This window comes from Callorhinus ursinus, unplaced genomic scaffold, assembly GCF_003265705.2.
Source record: "Callorhinus ursinus isolate GAN/ISIS: 27379988/994484 unplaced genomic scaffold, GSC_fseal_2.0 scaffold44, whole genome shotgun sequence".
NCBI lineage: Eukaryota > Metazoa > Chordata > Mammalia > Carnivora > Otariidae > Callorhinus > Callorhinus ursinus.
In genome coordinates this window covers 1174036-1186607 of record NW_027397106.1, presented here as the reverse complement: position 1 = coordinate 1186607, position 12572 = coordinate 1174036, and the positions used below count along the sequence as shown (strand labels likewise).

Genomic DNA, 12572 nt, shown 5'->3' with positions numbered 1-12572 from the left:
TCAATGCAGTTTTCCACAAATTCTAATAACCAGGAGCTGACTCTTCTGAGGTCCCTGGGTTGCTGAAGGCTAATATTTATTCTCTGAGCCACTGGCAGCAGAGATGAGTGCAGAGACCAGGAAGGCACAGTCTGAACAGGTTAAGGGAATAGAGTAGGAATGGGATACACGGTCTCTTACTCTCAGGCTTGCGCCACCCTGCGGCAAGTCAGAGACCAGCAACTGTTAGAAGAAAGCCCTTGTTGGGGCGCCGGGGTGGCTTAGTCGTTCAGCATCTGCCTTCAGCTCAGGTCATGATCCCAGGGTCCTGGGATCGAGCCCTGCATCAGGCTCCCTGCTTGGCGGGAGGCCTGCTTCTCCCTCTCCCACTCCCCATGCTTGTGTTCCCTCTCTCACTTTGTCTCTGTCAAATAAATAAAATCTTCACACACACAAAAAAAAGACAGCCCTTGCTCTGGAAGTCTCGCTGCTCTTCCAGAAAGGCATGTGTTGACAACTGGCTGACATTCCAGGGACCAAATTAAGGACGGGTGTCAGACCCAGATCTTCAAACCACCACTCAGGATCCGTATTTGAAAAGCAACCATTTATTAGAACCAATACAAGAGTATGAAAAGAGGGAAAAGAGGAGGGTGGAAGAGGGGGAGAGAATGAGGTCTGCATCAATGTCAGTTGTGGAAACACATAAATTGCCTACTTTTAAACATTTACATTTAAAAGGCGAACATATATATATATCACTTATCCTAAAAAAAATAAAAAAATGAAAAGCCGACATGTTTGGCTGAACTAAAACCAAGGAACACAACCAAAACTCCCCCACAAACCAAAAAGGTCCATAGAGAATTCAATTTCCCATTTTTCCACTTAGAAATCTGGCTACCAAGCGTGATGTGTTTTGCTACTCAGGATGGAACAGAGTGCGGAAAGAAGCCCAGCCTCTCAGAGTCTCTCACATCCCATCCTGTGGGAAAGGGTGGCAAGGCTGCTGGGCCATGGGTAAATCAACTCCTGGCTACTTGGCAGGAGGTCAGACTGTGCTCTCTCCATCCTCCAGAACTCCACAGAACTACCAGGTGCCGCCAGAGCTGGGGGAACAGAGCAAGTCCACAAAGCACGGAGAACCGGTAATGTGACCGCAGCAAGGGGCCAGGACCTTGTGCTTTTCCATGGGTTACACGTCTAGGGCCAAGGAGAGGGAAAGGAAAAAGAGCCCTGTTGGGAAGAGGAGCTGGCTGAGCCCACATCTGGGCAAATAGAAATAGTGTCCAAACTTTTCCCAAACCAGAGGAAAAACAGGTCAAAGTCCAGTTCAGACTATGGACACTGAGAAGATGACAAATGAGTACAGTTAAGTTGGATGAAGCTTTAAGAGTGTTAAACCTATCTCTAGAAAAAAATTTCCCAAAGTGGCTCTTTTCTGGTAGGGGATGGAGAAAGTGGTTATGTTTATTGAACCAGCTGATTCCTATGGGGAGGCAAGGGGTGCAGTGACTCAGTTCGGGGTGGTGGGGGGAACTCGATAAAACCAACGATATAAATTAAGCCCACTGTGTTCCTTTGCTCCTGAGACAGCTGAAGTCTGTTCCAATCCCATGGGGAATGGGGCCTTAATTCCCAACCCGCAGAGAGAAACAAGCAGTAGCATCCCTGCCTCATAGTTCCCTAATCCAATGCTCTTGGGTCTGAAACAGCCTCTCTTTGTGGATGCAAGACATAGAAAATACTAAGTGCCTTCCCCCAGAACATCCTATGTCTGGACTATTAAGACTCCAACATTCACAAAAACACTGTCAACACCTGAACTAGCAGCTTTGATGAGGGGTGGGGGGCAGAGAACTTGCCGAGGTCACTAGTAGTTCCAAACCTTGGGACAGCTCAGTGAGGACTAAAGCCTAGGTCAGGTCTAGACTTTAGACTTCGGCTCAAGGCATCCTCCATTGAGGACCCTAAAGTATTCTACCAACTTTGATTTACAATGCCTCACAACACCCCTGTGAGGTAGGTCAGTATCATTAACCCCATTTGACAGATGGGGAACTGAGGCATTGAAAGGAGTGACTTGCCCAAGGTCAGCCATTATGAATCAGTTGAGGAGGTTGGCACACATAGTCAGCATCCACTCAATTCTTGTTTCACTCCCTAGGGCATCTTACTTCTTAGACTGCATGTGCAAGCAAAAGGAAGTCAGCAGGTACACTTCACTCTGCAAACTAGATGAACTCAACCAACCCACAAGTATTAACAGAGGGCCTATTACTTATCTGGCATAACGTGAGGAACCTTGGAGACACAGACTGCTTCTGAAAATCATGTGTTAACTGATGTTTTGCAAATAAAATTACATTTTAAGCATTCAGGGCATGAATTCTTTTGTAAAGAAATACTCACTTCACCATTAAGAGGTGAGGGAGTAAGTCACACTGATTTTCCAAAGTTCTATACTGAGTAACCCCTATTCCTAAATCCTAAAATCCAAGAACAAGACCTCATTCGAGCAAGAACCTTGTCCCCAGCGGTGGTCTTGGTAGTGCTCTGAGCTGCACGGTCGGGGGAGGCGCGCAAGGCTAGCAACAGCAGTGGTTACAGCACTCTCTCCAGGCTAAGCCAGGCAGCAGGATCTGGCCACCAGACACCCTCCTGCTGCTGCCTGTCCCTCCCCTCAATGCCCACAAGGCAGCATCTTTCCAAACTTTCTGCACCAGCCCAACTCCAGGAGTTGGCAAGATCTTCATAAATGGCTCTCGAGATTAAGGATATAAATGGTGACCCCTAGTCTTCCATTCAGAGAGAGGGGATGAAGTGTTCCCTAGAACTAGTTGTAAGACTCTTGTAATATTCTTTAATATCCCAACAGGGGCATAACTCTTGGATGAAAGCGTAAAAGAAAAAACACCTTCTCCCCCCCCCACCCCCCAAAGTTACAACTGGATTCTGGTAGTAATCATTATGATCCTTATCCTAAAACTAGGGGAAAAAATACTAAATCCACAGTTAGCCCTAGCTTAGAATTAAATCCTAAAGCTACTGGAAACTGCAAAACACTGACTTGAGCTTTAAAAGCTCTGTGACACAATTAAATTCTTATCTTCTCGGGTCTCCTTGAAGAATCTCCAGGCAGGAAGCCCCTCTTTTCCTCTGTACCCCCTCAAAAGAGCCAGAGCAGCAGGACTCTACATACATCTGAAGCTCAAAGAATGATTTGCCAACACACACAATATAATGTCCACCAGGGATACGCTCATTCCAGGCAGGACCAACCATCCCAAGACCTAAATATTAACCTTTTTTCATTGATTGCTGGTCACACTGGAAAAGTCCAGGTGATGATAATGTTCAAGACATTAAAATGACAATGACAGTTCAGGTTCAATCTGTTGGAATTCCTCAGAAAGTGTGATGAACTGGCTACTGGCACCTAGATCAACTGTGAGGGTCACACCTGCCAATGCCAGGGGACATCTCTCTCTCTCACACACACACACACACACACACACACACAAACAGAACGGCAAGATAAAAAGTTCATTGCATTCAATTTAGCCTAATTTCTTGATAATAGTTTCCTATTAGATTTTCCGATTAATACTGATGGCCCTTACCTAGGCTGTGATAATTAGGTTTTGATCTATTGTGACATTAATGATCACAATCAGTTGACTTTGAAATTGTCTTAATTAATGGCTCTTCCCTCCTCAGCTGCCTCCAGTGCAGGTTCTGTCCCCTCCTCCCACCACCTTGTTTTAACTCTTACTGATCCCAGAGACAAACAGCATTGAAGGATCACTTTCTTCCCATAAGCCAAGATTTTAAACTATTTTAAAAGATTTCTCTGACAGAAGAACAATATGAGATGATGAAATGAGGATCAGGATGAAAAGGCAAAAGAACATGCTGTCAAGGCATAGAAAAAATTCCATGTCAGAAAACAACCAAAGTCAAGCATGATGTTAGAGTGGCAAGGACAAGCTGAAGTAACTCTAAAAAGACAAGATGAGGTAGTTTAAAATTCAAGAAATCCAGCGCAAGCACAAAGAAATTAGAATTGTTTTTATGAAGCTATCCAAAGAACCTTCACATTTTAATCTTCCAGAACAGTTACTCTTCATTCCTGGGAATTCTCACTTCCAAAGTTAGTAAACTCTCAATGATCCAGAGAGAGAAAAGTATCTTTTTCTTATGGTTACACAGTTCAGAATTAAGAAACTTCTTCAAGTCAGACTGTTTCTTAGCAGGGCTAGGCCTCACTCTAGACTTCCCTAGATTGATCAAATCTGAAATGCCAGGGTATGTGCACTTCCCGGAGAGGTTTCCACATAATTGACACACATCTGCTTAGAAATCACCACCTTGCAGTGTTGAATAAAACTACACTGCACAGAATAGATGCTCATGAGTTAAGAGCTATGCCCCTAAGCCTTTAGCAAATCCCTTGTCATTGAAAAGTATGTCCTTGTTTTAGGCTTAAAGCCAACCTCACGTTAATTCTTCCAAAAGGATGAGAAACAAAAACGTGTGAGCAACTCTGATACAATGTCCATGAGGAATAAATGTTACAGAACCCACAATAATGTAACACCACAGAACTGGATCTGCAACATAGATAATACTTTCCACAGGCAAGGATTAACTAGATCATTAAATACTTTGGCAAAGAGCCCATAAAAGGGATCAAAATGAGGGGCTCTCAATCCCCACTCACCTGTTATTTTCTCTCAGCAACAGCACTGCTAACCAACCTTCAGTTATCCTTATTTTCTGGAATAAAACAAGCCCTTGTTATAGTCCATCTATAGCCAGTTAGCTCAGTTCATCCAAGGTCCAGGTCTATCCCCCTATGAACTGTCACCCTCCTACTGTCCCCAAATAAAAAATGTGTACCCATTTGTAGCATTTATTTCACTGAACTATTAACAGTCAGTTCATCCCACATCAGAATGAAAGTTCTTTGTGGTGAGGGACTGTATCTTCTTGAACTTTGTACCCCCAAGGCCAAAAAAGTGCTTGTGGAATAAAATGAATGTTGATGAACACTAAGGTGGCCAGAATATGGACAGCTCAATACAAATCCACACACTATTAATTGGATGGGGACATTGAATTCTGAGCATATCATATACTCCTGGGTGCAAGGCTGGTAACATCTCCGTTTTTGAGAATGTAACTTTTATGATTAGCCATAAAGCCAGCATGAAACTAGAATATACTGGATTCAAACCATTCCTCTTCTCCACCTTGCCACAGGTATGCTTGCTTGGCAGTCTAATTACAAAGGTACAGACCTCCACACTATAATTTTTAATCTAAAAACCTTAAACCAAAAGGATGGAATCATGGATGCAAAATGAGCTTTCCCTTTGATCTCATTTGTGAGCAATAACCTCCACATTTCAAATCTGATGACCTAACCCTGCCTGGTGTTCTCATGTCATTGGAAAGCAATATTTTAGGCCCTTGCATTTAAACCCTAAGGGCAAAGACAATTGCTCTCCAGCCCAGACACAAGCTAGGTCCCTCTGACCCCTCACTGTACCTGAGGTGACCTGGACTAAACACAGATCCAACAAAAATCGCATGAAAATCCCAAGTACCTTCCAAAAAGCCCTAGGATCTGACCTGGAGAGAAGGAAAATGGACTGCAGGGTAGCTACAGAACAGGAATGAAGAGAGTTAAGAATAACATAACTGCCCAAGCTATGGAACAGGACTAACCTTTCATCACCAACAAAGAGCAGTACACAGATATGGCTGGGGGACAGTCAAGGACCACCTAGACTTGATTAAGGAACACCACAGGCTCAAATGCTCCCTTGGGCAGACAAAAACTGGACTGCGGGAGGAAAAATGACATGGTTCTCTTCTCTCCAGGTTAAAAATGGGTGCTTCCATCAGGGCTGATGTTCCTAACAGCTAATCCTAACATGAGGGCACTGGCCCAGTGCAGGGCCCAGAAGAGCAGCTACACTGACCTACTAGTAAACTCTGCTGGGCAAGACTCTGCTACCTCCTATGGAAAGGGAGATCCTTGAATGCTGATAACTAGAAGAAATTCAGCATTAGAAAGAGGTTTTGAAAGAAGACTAAGTAAATACAGGAAAAATATGCTTTGAGCACCAGAGACCTAGATGTTTAGGAGTGTGTAGCCCATGGCTACTAACTCTTCTGAGAAGAAAGCCCCATGAAGACAGGTCTCCATTTGAGGTCACAATTCTGCAAGGGCCAGAATAGCTGTTCAGAACTAACAAAGCCAGAAACACAAGGCAGGCATCTGGTTTCCTTTCTGCTGAGGGCTGAAGCCAGAACCGGGCTCTGGCTCCCTACATTCCGACTGAAGCAGCTGTAGGTAGGCAGGGAGAAAACGACTGTTCTGGCAGCAGCATTCAGTACAAGACCATGATTCAATAAACTGTGAACAGAAAAGATGGAGTGAAGAGTAAGGTATTACAGAGCTGATGAGTAGATGGTACTTCCTTTGCTAAAAGAGAATCAGATTTTGATGAATGTCTTAAATATCACCTATAACCACACCAAACGCGTGCCCCAGCTTTCTCAGGACCAATCTCAGCAGCAACTAATTGCTGTGTTCTTTGTCCACATGTTGATCTTGGTCTGGAAAATAGTCACTATAGTTTACATGCCCACTGCTCCTGGGAGACACACACGGGCTCCATGGATAAGCTGTCATTTTCTCCACCTGCAGATCAACAGGCCCAGCTCACCACCTCAGGGGCTCTGGCCTACTTTTGTCTTATTCTTGTCTACCCTAATTATATCCTTGGCTACTTTTATGACATCCATTCTTTCTTTCAGATGCCCATCAGATTAAGTACTAACCATCAATTATCTACCACTTGATCTAGGCCTTGAATTCTTTCAGAGTAAAGAAAGATGGAGATTAAAAACTCCTACCCACTTGAGGTATGGGTTAGGAGTTCTCACCCAATCACATTACCATTCAGAAGGATTTTCCTGGATGACTTAAACCAAGAGCTTCATTGTTCCAGTCTGTCATGTCACTGCAGCAACAGCTGTCTTCTCAACTGTGCAGTATAATTTTTGACATAATTTATACAAGCACACAGAATTCAATCAGCAGCTGAGCAGGAAAGCAATGGTAACAAATGCTATGAATGGGTATATGATTTGCATATTATTCAGCTCATCTGTGGACTGCAGCAATCTATCCATTCCCCTGATTACTCTGAATAATCTAGAAATGGCTGACTGCTCCTGGCCAGAAAGCTGTATGTCTTAAAAATCAAAAGCAACTATAAAAACCACCTCAATGGCTGGTGAACTCTAGAGTTAAGGCTATTTCAAGCATTTATTCTTAATTCCTCAGCTTTGGACTGGGACACGGATGCTCATAACCCTGCTATTGCCTTACTTTTAGTCTTGATTCTCTAGTCACCCCCCCCCCAACTAAAAGGAAATGGCTAAAGAGAAGTAGGGCATTTCTTGGGGGGACAAGGATGGAAGGATAAGATCAGACAATCATCTCTCAATATAATGGCAAAGCCGGAGGAAGCCAAAAGGGAAATATTCTGAATAGGGACAGAAGGTTGTGTCAACATGCTGATGCCAAGGCCTGTCACTCTGAGGTGATAAGTCTTCCACAGAATCCTATTTTTAAAAATGAAATACAACGAAGAGTTTGAGGGTAGGAAAGGGGAAGAGTAGTAATACCTTGGGGACTCTTGGTGGCAAATCCAGGAGTCAACAAAGCAGGAAATTTATGACTATAAACGCTATGAATATTTAAAATTGATACTGTGGCCGATGGCTCCCCTCCAAGAATTCCCCACAGAAAATAATGGCATGGAGGGGAAACTTGGGTCCACTGAGAAGTGAGGGTCAGGTCTGAAGCCTCTTTGGTACCAGGAATGCTTTGGGAGGCCACAAAAGCTGGCAGGGCTGGAGGGTGCCTAGCACCTTGGCACAAGCAAGCACCAGGCAGTCACTCACACCTACATAAATATATAGTCCAAATGTGAGGGATGGAAGGAAAAAATACATATATACCATAGGTGATCATAAAGACAACTGTATCCTACCCCATCATCCTCATGTACGAATAGCTAAAAATCTCCACAGTTCATAATCCTGTCATTTTATGACAGACTACACCACCTTGCAGAAGCAGAATCAGGGATTGCTAAGAAACAAGGCCAAAAGTCCTGGGGCTAAGAGTGCCTTGACAAATCTGAGTGTAACATTTCAAGTCCTCCAAGGAATGGAGCTATTCTGGGAGGATGAGTGGGGGTGAACAACAGAGGGTGGCCCAGCAGGACCACACCAGGAACCCTGTATTCTACTGGGTAGAGCTGAATGAGGTTGGGAAAGCCCCAACAGGTAGGCAGTTGCTATTGGCTTTTTAAAAAGACGGGAACATCTTTTCTATCCCAACATCTCAAAACAAAAGCTAGCTGGTCATCAACATGTTCTAAGAACCAAAGCAAGAAACCAAAATTCATCATCATTATAACAAAATCCCCCAATCTAAAAGCAACCAACCCTGAAAAGATCAAGACCCTAAGGTGATTAAAAAGTTAAAACACATCTTGAGGTCGCAGGGGAGCAGAAGGAAGAGATCAGGGCAAAGGAAAAAACTGTGGGAATTACACAGTATGTAAATGCCTGGTCTTCACAGAGAGACACTTATCATGAATCAGACCATCAGTTATGTTACAAGAGAACCAATACCAACATTTCTCCTGTGGAGCACAGTGATAAGCACATTTTTTATGGATGTGTTTAGGATAGAAGGGGGTGGGCAGAAGGGAGAGGAGGCAGGGAGGTGAATGTATTATATACAAAGAGAAATGACAGAGACCACCCCCTCCTTTAGCTCTTTGCTGTTTCTTTCTCTTTGTTTTCCGCATCTTCAGGATATGCGTGCCACGTCAGTCTCTCTTCATAAAATGCTATCACAATCTGTGGACATTTTACATTAGCTTCTTTTGCAAGAACCAGGTCTGCTTCATCTGTGTCTTTCCTGGAGAGAAAGAATATGAGACTTAGAAGGAGAGGAAGTAAGAGTGAGAGAGAATCTATCTAAACCAAGGTTTATATTGTTATATGGATTTAACTGACTTGATTTCTTCTCCATCTTGATTTGAAGGTGAGAAGGACCCTAACACCTCAATATTTTCAAGGAGAAATTCAAGTAAATAAATTATCAGTGAGTATCATTTAACTACTACATCAGACAGAAGCAGAAGTCTTCAGCTAGAACTTAGATGGAAAACACAGCAGGCTTAATCAAAAGGCTGAAAATGAAGTTATATAAATTTTGCTCCTATAATTTTGATTTCTATGTATTGAGTGAACACAATCAAACCTATAATCAGTTCTATTGATTATGCACAGAATGATCAATCCAGCTTCTGGATCATCTGAGTGGAAGGGTCTTAACCTTCCTCATCTTGTGGCCTTTTAAACACTTATTATCCTTTTGGTGAAAACAATGCTTTGGAATAATAAGTCAACAGAAACTTAAGTCCACAACAGTACTCACATACAGGAGAATAAGAGAGAATGTAAAATCTAGTCACTAAAACGAAATGTAGGAACTAGCTGCAAATTTCAATTACCCAAGTTACAAACGCTCTACTACCATATATAACAAAAAAATCTATCAAGTCCCTTAACCAGTATTCCAAATCGAGAAAAAAAAATATTTTAAATTAAAATTCCACTGAGATGTGAGCAAAGACAACTACCTCCTTTTCTAGAAAACTGAGATGTTTAATTCATAGAGGTATAATGGGTGAGGAGAGGAGGGGAAAACACACAGCTCAGATCAGACACTCAAATTTGGACTGTGGTGGGAAAAAAAAGCTAGTTAATATATGAATGTAAATTATAAGTAACACATATGGCTGAGTGGGAAAAGCAGTCAATACAGCTCCTTACTTCTGACACAGTATAATGATTCTTCAAATCCAGGCTTCTGGGTAATTTACCAGCAAAATTTCAATCAGATAAAATATTAAACCTTTTGATTCTACAACTTTAAGGTAAATTAGCTTCCTCAGTGGCAATGCAGCACGAAGCCTCTATTTAGAGACCAAACTTAAATCACAAGCCCAGAACACTTGGAAACAGAGAGGTAGTGAGGGCCACATCATAAATCACCCTGTCTTTAAGAAACCAAACTGAGGGAAGTAACTACACTTTCCTCTAAGAAACACCCCCTCCACCGAATGAAGTAACTTACACTTGGCTAGTATTAGTCTTAATGCTTTTTGTTGAGATTATTCAGTTGTTTTGATCCTCAGTGATGGAAGAAAGCCTCACTCAAGTCCTTTCTCATGGCCACAGGCTCGTGGCCTGATGGTAAATGATTCAGAACTGTGTAAATAAATGGTTAGGTCATGTCTATATGTATCCTACCTCAAAGCTACCTTAGGTATTGGTGCTAAAATAATTTGGCTTAATACCAAAGCTTGAGAATGTCTTAAATCCACTCCCAACCCTAATTTCCATTAATACTAACAGGTGATATCAGCCAAAGATCCTTGCCAATCAAAATTCTTAGTTGGGGAATACTCCATCTTCCCTATCTTCCATACAAATTCAAGCCACTGGCAAAGAAACACAACTGTACAGTGAGGCCCAATCTCTCTCACCATTTCATTAGGAACATTAAATCGCCACAGGAATCTGTCGCCCCAATGATCTTTTCTGGTTCCAGTCCTCTCTCAAAGCCCCGAGCGATATCATTGCTCTGCTATAAATAGAAGATAAAGAAAGGTTACAGCTTAGAGAAGAGTAAAAAAAACCCAGTTTCTCAGTTCAACAAAGCACCATCTAAGTCCATATTTGTCACCAATTCAGAGATTCTTAGAACTTAAGAAATACAATACTGGGCCAGCCAGTGACAGTGACGCCAAGAAATATTTTTGTAAGAAGATGCAGTTGTTCTTCCAGTACTCCTTCAAGGATGAGGAGCGGCCCCTAAAATTCTTCCATAGCCCTTAAGATATTCTGGAGGCATCATCTAAACACTCATCTAACCCTCTAATCTAATCTCCTTGATATTATGAATTGACTACCCCTAAACTGTTTCTTCCAAGATGATAAACAAGTCCATGCTTACCCAAACTAAACCCTTTTTCATTTTATAAACTTCAAATATACCAATCTTAACTTTTTTTAGACATTTAATTTACCTTAACCTTGACCAATATTTTTAATACTTCTTTCACACAGTCGTCTATATTGATGAAAGAACAGAGGTAAGAATGATTCAAGGCAGTACCATAAAACAGCAAATTTCTTTCAGAGCTCATGTACTGCAATACCCACACACTTGGGAGAAGAGGCCCTGGTCTGTGCCTAACCCCTCCTGATGTGGATGAGTTGTTAGCAAATTAGAGAACAGAACTGGACAGTGACTTAAAACAAACTGGTACTTTTCTTGGAGATTATTCAAACTTGGTCAAATGCAATCATGCCATTGAGACAGGACCACAAAGTCCGATTCGGGTGTGATGGCACTGATGAGAGCAAAACAGTGACATTTTAGACAAACCAGGTAATTTTAAAGACCTTATTATGGAACATAATGCAAACTTATCTAGTGGCAACATAAAAAAGATTTAGTAAGACTGCCCAAATGAACTAAATCTCTGATGTCTGATTTTCATAATAAAATCTCTTTGATCTGACATTCACCCTGCTTTTTTCTGAGAGATACAAAGTATTCAGGATCCAGGTGGTCCCCAAAGATACCAGAACCCACACTGGGAAGGAAATTCCATGCACGGATCAGGGGAGATACTGACTCAAAAACACAGCCTCTTTTGGGGGCGCTTAAAGAGAGGAGGTTCCCAGATGTGCACACAGCTGCTCACAGCTGGAACGCTGGCACAAGAACTGAGTCGTAAATCATAGCTGGCGGCTGAAAACAGTTTGCCACATAGAGAGGGAAAGGAAGAAAAATGTTCAAGCTGCTGAAAAGGAGCCGAGGCGAGGAAAATGCTAAAATCATCACACAGGCAGTAATCTTAAATCAGGCATAATGCCAACTAACAAATTTCTTCTGCAGTGGTCTAAAGAAAGAAACGCAATCCCCTCCTGTACCTTTAAAACATACAATCACCTATCTTCCCGGCTACCTACCTGACAGCCGCCAGCATGGCTGAGAATGCTGCCAGGGGCCCCAGATGAACATTACAAGGGACGTGTGGGGGTTGTTTTCAAGGTCAGCAGCATCAGAACCTGGCGTAGGAACGAAACTCTCTATGTTGGCCAGCAGGTCTAAAGCCAGACTACTCCTTTTCGAAAGGACAGAAACCTTAGGTTGGGGAAATACACACTGTATGTCACAAATGGCTAGTCACAAGTCTTCTGCTGTGTTGTTTTTGGTCTCTTAAGTTAGAAAATCAATCAAATGACAAAAGCCAGAATACAAAGGACTAAAAAAAAAGAAAGAACCAAGTCTTAGCTCCTTAGAGAAGGGAAGGCATTCTCAAATTCCTTATCAGTAAACTATATCATAATGATAAACACACCTCACCAGAATAGAGTGGTTTTAAAAATAAGGTTGTTAAAAATTAAAATTAAGG

The 12572-nt window shown here is 42.3% G+C and overlaps 1 protein-coding gene across 6 annotated transcripts in view; it reads right to left on the bottom strand.

Moving 5' to 3' along the window:
• Positions 1-571: 571 nt before the first annotated feature.
• Positions 572-12572, bottom strand: part of CBX5 (chromobox 5) — a 36954-nt gene continuing 24953 nt past the window's right edge. For all 6 annotated transcript variants that reach the window (XM_073881885.1, XM_025882904.2, XM_025882906.2 and 3 more), the window contains 2 exons: positions 10632-10732; positions 572-8995 (listed from right to left, as the gene is read on the bottom strand). In XM_073881885.1, coding sequence (XP_073737986.1) covers positions 8845-8995; positions 10632-10732 — 252 coding nt within the window. In that variant the 3' untranslated portion in view covers positions 572-8844. The remainder of the gene's footprint in view (positions 8996-10631; positions 10733-12572) is intronic.